Source organism: Orycteropus afer, unplaced genomic scaffold, assembly GCF_000298275.1.
Source record: "Orycteropus afer afer isolate SDZICR_OR568_19922 unplaced genomic scaffold, OryAfe1.0 scaffold00245, whole genome shotgun sequence".
Taxonomy (NCBI): Eukaryota; Metazoa; Chordata; class Mammalia; order Tubulidentata; family Orycteropodidae; genus Orycteropus; species Orycteropus afer.
The window spans coordinates 5148238-5158207 of NW_006921832.1; the positions used below are offsets into that span (position 1 = coordinate 5148238).

The following is a 9970-nucleotide window of genomic DNA, read 5'->3' on the forward strand; positions in this document are numbered from 1 at the left end:
AATGTTAGTACTTTTTAATGTATCTTAATGTATATAAGCTAACAGGTTTATGCTTTGTTTTTGTCATTTTTTCCACTTAACAATGTGTACTGAACATAAATATTTAAAAAACAATTTATCTTGGTGATAACTCTACATCATTCCTCAAAGAGGTTCTTCATTCTTCTATATGGCTTTACAGAATGTATTACTTGTATCAACTCATCTCAATTTCTTTTAACATTTTAACATTTCCCTCACTCTTATAAAAATAAACCTCTAATGGATAAATGTACATACACTTTTTTTTCTCACATTTGCAAGATAAATTACTAGAAGTGGAATTTTCAGTGATAGTGTACCAGGTTAATTTTTGACTGATGGTATCAACTCTTTTAGGGATGGCTTTTCCTCTTTGGAGGTCTTCACTGCTTTCCCCTTCTCAACTACCTGGACAGCCTTCAGTAAACCATTCTGCAGAATCTGATTCTTTACCATGTTAGTGATCATGACAGTGACATCCCTTATGTACATCCGTCTCACTTTAGCAGGGTAGTGTTCTGCCTTGTTACCATGTGCAATAAAGAAGGTACAGAGTGCTGTGATATCTCCTTCTTGCAGCCCCAACTCCTCCAGGACAGACTCCCATACAACTCTGACACGTTTGTTCTTGACTTTCCGTCTAAGGATGGAGGCTAAGGTGGGAAGACCTCTCACAAGGTCTGGCAGCTTCTCAAGCACATGAGTGTGCAAGCAGATGAGCACTTCAACGACATAGCTGTATAAAATATTCAGTTCCATCGAAGTGAACCTATGAAAAATGTGGAGAACTTCTTAAGCAGTACAAAGATAAAATGTACTCTAATAGGATAACATAAAGAAGTACAAACCCATTGTGAAAACCAGATGTTGTATTTTAGAAAATACTTGCTTTAGAAATAGGGCCTGTACTAAAGTGAACAGCATAGCTCTCAGGCCACCATACTCTATGTTCCTCAATGACAGGGACATTACATTATCCATCTCTGTGTTACTAAGACTTTGGCAAGCAAGAAGCTCTATGATGAGATGTGTACTGCCATGTCTGCCACATAAACAGGCTTTCAAATTAAACTTTTTTGAAGGAATAAACCTGAGAAAATATTATTTCTTCAGAATCCATCGTTGGAACCATATTAAGAAATTCTGGAATAACCAATGCAAGTTCTCACAAAACCAGAAAATTCCACTGATTTTTTACTGGATACTCACCTTGGGGTCAGAACTGCTGTCCACATCTCGTCTTGGGCTGCCTGGCTTGAGAAAGCCTTGCTATGATATTCAAATTTCTGTGTAAGATTATCCTTGGTGAAGTCTAGTTCTTTGAATTGTGCTTCTAAAGCTTGGAGTTTTTTGTCTACTCTATAGGATAAAAGAATTAAGGGTTAGTTTGGGTCAAGTGAGGTTTTTACCTGAAAGAAGGCTCTAAAACATTGATGACAACCATTATTGTATTTTGGTATCTATTTAAATTTAAAATTATGAACAGATGTTCCCACTTGTCATTCCCTGAAGCCACCCCCCCTGTTCTTAATTCCTTAATTCTTTTTTTTTAATTCCCTTTCAAATAATTTTTTTTTTTTTAATTGTGATTTGGGTGAAGATTTACAGAGCAAATTCACTCTCCATACAGCAGTTCACATACACTTTACCTCATGACATTGACCATGGTTTACCACAATGCAATAGCTCCCCTTCCACTTCCTCCCCCTAGTTACCTCTTCCCAGTATCCATTCCTCCATGCACTCCTGCCCCCTGAGTTGTCTCCCTATGCATAAGCTGCCCTTCTTTCTCCCATGATTGTTCTCTCCAAGGAGTATATCTATCTCAGGTAAATGTTCAACTCATATGCCTGTCTTTTGTTTGGCTGGAAACCACGGGTGTGGGCTCACTTCCAGATGACGGGCAGCTAGGGGCCATAGTCTCAGTGGTTCCACCATTAATTCCTTAATTCTTGCCAAACTTTTTGAATTGTAGAATTTCTTAAATCATTTGCTGTGTCTTGTTTTTGTATTGTCATTTATACTTTAAAAAATATTTTATACACAGCCAAACAAAGTACAGGCATGTGAGTTAAACATTTACCTCAAGTAGACACACGCCCTGGAGAGAACAATCATGGGAGAAGGAAGGGCTGCTTATGCACAGGGAGATAGCTCAGGGTGCGGAAGAGTATGAAGGGATGGACACTGGGAGGAGGTAACTATGGGGAGGAAGTAGGAGGGGAGCTGCTGCATTGTAAATTTTGGTCAATGACATGAGACAAAGTATATGTGAACTGCTGTATGAAAAGTGAATTTACTCTGTAAATCTTCACCCAAATCCTAAAAAAAAAAAAAAAGTTTTCCAGTACTAAAAAATATTTTATACAAGCATTATTTTATTTGATTCTCATAATAACCATAAGAAGTAAAGCAGTCCTTTTTACCAGTTTTCAGATGAAGAATTGAGCCTCAAAAAGTTTGAGGCTAATGTCATATAGCTAGCTAGTGCTTAGACCAGGTTTTTAATAAGGTGGCTTTATCTACCCATTCAGATGACCCAAATCCAAACTTTCCTTTAAGAATCAGCTCACATTTCACTTCCTCCATGAATCCCCCATCTACCTAGAGAGCTCCTCCCTCTCTCCTTTCCCTGCCTCACAAGGACTGCCTTAACCATCTGTCACTCCCTACATCCTACTTTATTTGTAGAAATACATTTTCATTAACCAAACTGTATGCTCTTCGTGAGAGGAGACCAGAGACTATTTCCTGGACATCTTTTGCCCATTCCCCAACACCTGGCTGAGGCTTTAAACAGAAGTAATAAAATACGTTTTGTATGATTGACATCTGTAAAGTGAATGAGATGCTGAGCTGTGTAACCCAGCATGGGGATTTGAGTAGCTCTCAACAGTCCCATGCATTAGAGGGTGCTATGACACTGGAATTACATCTACTTGCACCACAATGAACCAGAGAATTAGAGCTTACATACCTGAAGCCACTTACATTGTCTTTCATGAAAGGATAAACACACATGCCACTTCCCTGAACTTCTGTGTCCCCAGTGACCTGAATACCTTTGCCATTGCCCAGAATTCTGTCCTTGGTCATCTTTTCTTCTTGGTCCTAAACTCCTAAAGCTAATTCAGCTTCAGTTACCACCTGTCACCAGAGCTCTCAACCTGTATATTCAACTCTCTTTTGCACATCTCCACCTGGATAGAGATGTCAAACTCAACAGTCCTAAGTTGAACCAAGTATCTTTCCTACTATGATAGAATACTCTCACTGCTTTGGATTTTATTTACATATAGATAAGGCTCAATATGAAATGTGTGTCTTGCAGAAGTCTAAATTTGTATAACCTAATATGCCAGCAATCTCTGTTTCAAAGTCAAAATCATGTCCTCTGGTATATTTTTGTATTAACTTTTAGACCTGTAAGTGTATATTGATGACAGTACATCAACAGGGAACTGCCAGAAATTCAAGCTGGAGTCAGAAGGTGTGGAAAGAGGGAGATCATTGCTGATGTCAGATGAATCTTGGCTGAAAGCAGAATAAACCAGAAAGATGTTTACCTGTGCTTTACTGACTATGCAAAGGCATTTGACTGTGTGGATCAAAACAAATTAGGGATAACATTACAAAGAATGGGAATTCCAGAACATTTAATTGTGCTCATGAGAAACCTGCACATAGACCAGGAGGCAGTTGTTCAAACAGAACAAGGGGATACTATGTGGTTTAAAATCAGGAAAGGTATGCATCAAGGTTTTATCCTTTCATCATACTTATTCAATCTGTACGCTAAGCAAATAATTCAAGAAGCTGGACTATATGAAGAAGAATTTGTGGCATCAGGATTGGAGGAAGACTACTTAACAACCTGCAATATACACATGACACAACCTTCCTTGCTGAAAATAAAGAGGCAACACTTACTGATGAAGATCAAAGACTACAGCCTTCGGTATGGATTACATCTCAACAGAAAGAAAGCAAAATCCTCACAACTGGAAAATAAGAAGCAATATGATAAACAGAAAAAGATTGAAGTTCTCAAAGATTTTACTTGGATCCACAATCAACACCCACAGAAATCAGTCAAGAAATCAAAGGATGTGTTGCATTGGGCAAATCTGCAAAAGACCTCCTTAACATATTAAAAAGCAAATATATCATTTTGAAGGCTAAGGTGCACCTGGCCAGAGACATGGTATTTTCAATCATCTCATGTGCATATGAAAGCTGGACAGTGATTAAGGATGACTGAAGAATTATTGATGTCTTGAATTATGGTGATGGCAAAGGATACTGAATATACACGGCCTGCTAGAAGAATGAGCAAATCTGTTTTGGAAGAAGTACAGCTAGAATGCTCCTTAGAAGCAAGGATAGTGAAGTGCTCTCTTTGGCAGCACATACACTAAAAAAATTGGAATGCTACAGAGAAGATTAGCATGGCCCCTGTGCAAGGATGACATGCAAATTCATGAAGCGTTCCGTGTTTTTTTCCAGTGGCTCCCTCTATTTCTTGTAATATATGTTGAGTTACACAAACCTCTACAATAGGTATTCTGCCATCTCCTAATGTTGTATGTCCTTCCCTGTAGTGAAGCCACCAGATAGAACAGGTGAGGAAGTTGGTGTACAAACATTTAGTTCAATAGCTGCTGCAGCTACATGTTAAGTCTTCTGGTTTGAAGACTCAGAAGTTCCAAATTTATCAGTCTCAGTGCAGCCTTCCTGCTTTTTGCTTAACTTCAGAACATCTTCTTAGGATCTGATCTTTTGTCCACTGAAAAATCTCTTTCCAAACCAAACTCTAACCCACATCTAACCCCCAAGGCAGAATAGCAAGAATGGATTTTACTCTCCACAAATACCCATTTGTTTCATTAGTTTATGCCTTTTTTCATCATAGAATCATTCACATGAGGAGAGGGGCCATGACTGGAGCTTCTAGGGCTGGCCCTAGTGTGAAAAATAATAAGAATAATAAGAAGCAAGGATCCTGAGACTTTATCTCAGATACTGTGGCATGTTATAAGGAAGGACCAGTCTCTGAAGAAGGACATCATACCTGGTAAAGAAGAAGGTCAGCAGAAAAGAGGAAGATCCTCAACAAGATGCACTGAACAGCAGCTACAACAATAGGCTCAAACATAGCAACAACTGTAAGGATGGTGCAGGATTGGGCAGTGTTTTCATCTGTTGTACATTAAGTTGCTATGAGTTGGAATCTTCTTGATAGCACCTAACAAACAAACAAACAAAAAAAAACCTCACTGCTGTCGAGTCAGATCTCACTCATAGTAATCCCTCCTTGGGTTTCCAAGGTGGTATCACTATAGAAGTAGATTGTCCAGTCTTCCTTCTGAGGAGTGGCTGGTGGGTTTGAACCACCAGCCTTCTGGTTAGCAGTCAAATGCCTCAGGCACTATGCCACCAGAGCTCATAACAACAATAGTAGGAAGGGTATATTGTTCATGGGCCATCTCTAGCTTGAAGTCTAGTCTAGAGACAAACTCTAACTTGTTAATTAGTATAAAAGTTTACAATTTCACAGTTCTTTGGAATCCTGTCACCGATGGACATCTCAGGCCATCCTAATTAAGTCCCAAACTACATGTCTGCAAAGCTGAGTGCTGTTTTCTAGGACAATGCCTCAACTTCTCACTATTTTTTTCTTCCTTGTCATTAATGTCTCACCATCTTTTTCTTCCTCATCATTAATGTCTCTCTAATGCATTTTCTCATCCCTATCCCCACTAAACCAGTTCCTCTTTTTGTTCTTCCTGGTTTTACCTGGACCTAGGATTATAATAGCCTCACTGGACGCTTGCTTTCAGCCTCTGCCACACCTGATCTATCATCCGGAAATATTTTTCTAAAACATAATGTTAATTATGTAATTAGACTGTTTATATGCCTTTTATGCCACCTGACTTGTCCAGTGATATCATCTATAAGGATCACAAAGCCCTATTTACCCTTTGTTCTATATTCTGCCAGTCCTTTAACACATCACATGAGACATCTATCTAATCAATGACTGAATACAGTGTGCAATTCCAAGCCTCTGTTGCTTACTTGTACTGTTTCTTCAGCCTATGGAATTTCTTTCCATATTTTTCTTCCATCCAGACTCTTACTAACTCTTAAAACCCAGCTTAAATGTCCCTCAAGGAAGCCTTCCTTCTCCTAGTGTCAAAGGCAAAATTAATTGATTGATCCTCCCTTGTTTCCATAGTGCTTTAGGAACAGCACCATTATAAGGTCAATTGCATTAAATCATAATTACTTTTTAACATTTCTGTCATCCCTACAGGAGCCGTGGTAGCACAGTGGTTAAAGCATTTGGCTACTAACCGAAAGATGTGGCTGTCTGCTTCCATAAAGATTTATAGCCTTGGAAACTCTATGGGGCAGTTCTACACTGTCTTCCAGACTCCCTAAGAATAGGAATTGACTCGATACCAGTGGATTTCATTTGTGCAGTTTGTGAGCTCTTTTATGGCAGAAACTACATTATACTTATTTTTTTGTATTCCTTGCATCTTATATCCCATGTACAGTAGGTATTAGATAAATTGAATGGGATTATAGCACCTGAGAGTAGATTTTTCTTTATTTTTGATTCACATACTTTTAACTTAGAAGACTTGAGCCACCTTAACAGACAGAAATCTAATCAGGATCTCTCTAGTTATTTGCCGTTTTTTCATATGGCTCTCTTACCTTTCTTCCCAGAAAAGCAGACCCATGCTTATTCCCACCCTGCAGCCCTTAGTGACCTTTTCATTGCCTCCTTCAAGGATATCAGTGTTGTGGTCTCATTGTTCATCTTCTTAAAGCAAAATGGAACAGAATGAAACAAAAGAAAAACTCAACAGAGCTGTGAATCCAGGTTTTTCTGCCGTCTTCTACTCAGCAACAGGCAGCAGTAGCGTGAGCATTCAATCTAAATTCTGCCTGAAAGGTCATTCAGCCCAAGAAGCTTTTAATAGCCTGTACATCCAAATATAGTTTCAAATAACTGCCCATGTGAACACAGGTGTCCTAGAATGCACTGTAATATTTGCCTTTGAAAATTGAGCTGTAGTATATCACATAACACAACCACCTTATGTTATTATAGGTCTGTATATATTCTGGTAAATGTGTGCAAATGTACATATGTATACATATGCTAGGATAAAATTTGATGGGAATATTAATTTCTCTCAAGTTTTAACAGCTTCATTATTCAATTATAATCTAAATAAGGTTTAAAAAGAGTCTCAGACCTTTTATGATGTATTATATCAAGACAAAATATCTAACTAACCATCATTACCAAACCAAACTAAAATCACTGCCGTTGAGTTGGATCTGACTCTTAGCGATCCCTCCTTGGGTTTCTGAGGCAGTATCACTGTGGAAGTAGATTGCCCAACCTTCCTTCCAAGGAGTGGCTGGTGGGTTTGAACCGCCAGCCTTCTGGGTAGCAGCCAAATGCCTTAGGCACTGCTAATAAATGTTTATTGACAGTTTCTAGTTCTAGATTATAGGAGGAGCCCTGGTGTCACAACGGTTAAGCACTCAACTCCTAACCAAAAAGTTGGTGGTTTGAAACTACCCAGCAGCTCAGCAAGAAAAGACCTGGTCTGTTCCTGTAAAGTTTACAGCCTAAAAAACGCTATGGGATAGTTCTACACTGTCACTTGGGGTCACTTTGAGTTGAAATTGACTCAACAGCACCTAACAATAACAACAGTACTAAGTCAGGTATTGGAAAGAAAAAATGTTCTCATGGAGTTTAAAATTTAATTGGAACAAAAAGGATATACTTAAAAAGAAAAACCTGTACTACCAAAAGTTATGCACTAAATAGATACAGACCGTAAGAAACATAAATGAGAGACTAGGTCATTGGAATCCTGGGTAATTAGGGAAAAGCTCACACTGAAGCTGGGACTTGGCTTGACCTCAAAGGGAAATGTAAGTCTTTGATTATCAGAAAGGAGAATAAAGGGTATTACCACTCAGAGAAATTGTTTGAGCAATGTCATGGAGGTGGCAAATGTACATGATGTTTTCAGGGAACAATGAGTGGGTTTTGAGCAAATAAGTCATGTGAGGAAAAGGAAAAAAAAAATACATTGATAAGAACTATATCATGGATTTATTCATTCGTTGAATCATTTATTCACCTAATCGATATTTATTGACACCATAAATAGTTATTGAATGGATGAAACTTAAGGAGCTGTGGTGGTATAGTAGTTAAGGCATTTGACTGTTAACCAAAATGTCAGTGGTTCGAGCCCACCAGCTGCTCTGTGAGAGAAAGATGAGGCAGTTTGCTTCTGTAAAGATTTACAGCCTTGGAAACCCAATGGGGGTGGCTATGAGTCAGAATTGACTTGATGGCAGTGAGTTTGGTTCTGGTTTTTGGAAGAAATATGAGTGAAAGAAGAGCACTATTCTGGCCATTGAGAACACAGTGATGAATGAGACAGTGTCTTTACCCTCAAGGAGCATACCAGTAGGGAGACAGAAAACCAGGATTGCAAGAGTCAATGTTTCTAGATGGCCAGGGTAAGGAGTTTGGATGTATATTAAGCACTGGTTCCGTCAAGTTAATATGGCCGTGGTGTTTAGCATAGGTGCAAGTGGGAATATAACCAGAAGCAGAGAAGATGCTTAGGAGACTGCTGTCAGAGTTCAGATGCGAGGAAATGAGAGCTTCAGTTGCAATGTAGGTCTTGGGAATAGAAACACAAAGGAACAGTTATAGAGACATCAACTTATTCCACATAACCCTGGTAGTGGAGTCAGTTACTCTCACATGAAACTTCAGAAAGTTTGGGTATCTTGAAGGAATCAAGTCCTTCCTTGAGTAAGTGGAAAAACCCTTGCTTAGGATCTTTATGGCCTACTCATGGCCATCTTCCCTAACCCATTATTTTTTTTTTCATTAACAGAAATCAAATTTTTTCAGGTATTTAACCACACACACAGTATCTCCTTGTTCTGTTTGAACAACTGCCGCTTGGTCTATGTACAGGTTCCTTATGAGCACAATTAAGTGTTCTGGAATTCCCATTCTTTGCAGTGTTATCCCTAATTTGTTATGATCCACACAGTCAAATGCCTTTGCAAAGTCAGTAAAACATAGGTAAACATTTTTCTGGTATTCTCTGCTTTCAGTCAAGATCCATCTGACATCAGTAATGATATCCCTTGTTCCACATCCTCTTCTGAATCTGGCTTGAATTTCTAGCAGTCTCTGTTGATGTATTGACATCGATATATGCTTACAGGTCAAAAAGTTAATATAAACAATATGCCATATATTTCAGGGGTGGCTGGGTCAGTCCTATGTCTTGGGGTGGGGTGGTGATGGTAAACCTTGATTAGACTAAGCCAACCATGACAATTTCATTCTTACTCGTTTAGGACAGGCAGGTATCAGAATCTCACCCACGAAATGTGAGAGGAGGTCATCTATGGTACTTCTAAGAAAAGTTTTCCTGACAGTAAAAAGAAATACACGGAAGAAAATAGTCCCTCTTCATTTGTCAATGTTGTTGAATCTTCATGTGATGCTGGAGCTATAGCAGCCATGAGGAAAAACTAGTTTAAAGGAACAAGCCAGGATAACAGAGTAGAAAGATGAAATGAAATTAACCTTCCTGGGTCCCTGTGAGGAGTTCTGGTGGCATAGTGATTAAAGAACCTGGCTGCTAACAAAAAGGTCAGTGGTTGAACCCACCAGCCACTCTGCAGGAGAAAGATGAGGCAGTATGCTTCTGTAAAGATTTAAAGCCTTGGAAACCCTATGGTTAGTTCTACTCTGCCCCATAGGGTTGCTATAAGTCAGAATCAACCTGATGGCAGTAGGTTTGGGTTGGTTGGGTCCCTATGTGGTGCAAAAAGTTTGTGCTCATCTACTAACCTAAAGGTTGGTGGTTCA

General features: G+C 39.0%; 1 protein-coding gene and 1 non-coding gene across 2 annotated transcripts; one reads left to right on the forward strand and one right to left on the reverse strand.

Moving 5' to 3' along the window:
* Positions 1–345: 345 nt before the first annotated feature.
* On the reverse strand, positions 346–6776 carry SMCO1 (single-pass membrane protein with coiled-coil domains 1). The gene is made up of 3 exons (XM_042782129.1): positions 6751–6776; positions 1231–1380; positions 346–790 (listed from the first exon to the last, which is right to left on the reverse strand). Exons 1-3 carry the CDS (start codon positions 6774–6776, stop codon positions 346–348), a joined length of 621 nt encoding a protein of 206 aa, XP_042638063.1.
* LOC122150811 lies at positions 4412–4521 on the forward strand. Its single transcript, XR_006163868.1, has one exon. It is a non-coding gene; the product is annotated as a U6 spliceosomal RNA (small nuclear RNA).
* Positions 6777–9970: the final 3194 nt, after the last annotated feature.

Bases quoted from the DNA above. Each gene is read 5' to 3' on its own strand.
- SMCO1 (XM_042782129.1), bottom strand. From the start codon at position 6,776: ATGGGTCTGCTTTTCTGGGAAGAAAG. The intron at 1,381-6,750 runs GTAAGAGAGCCA...TTTATCCTATAG, and splicing joins CTGCTTTTCTGGGAAGAAAG to AGTAGACAAAAAACTCCAAG. The intron at 791-1,230 runs GTGAGTATCCAG...CATTTTTCATAG, and splicing joins ACAGCAGTTCTGACCCCAAG to GTTCACTTCGATGGAACTGA.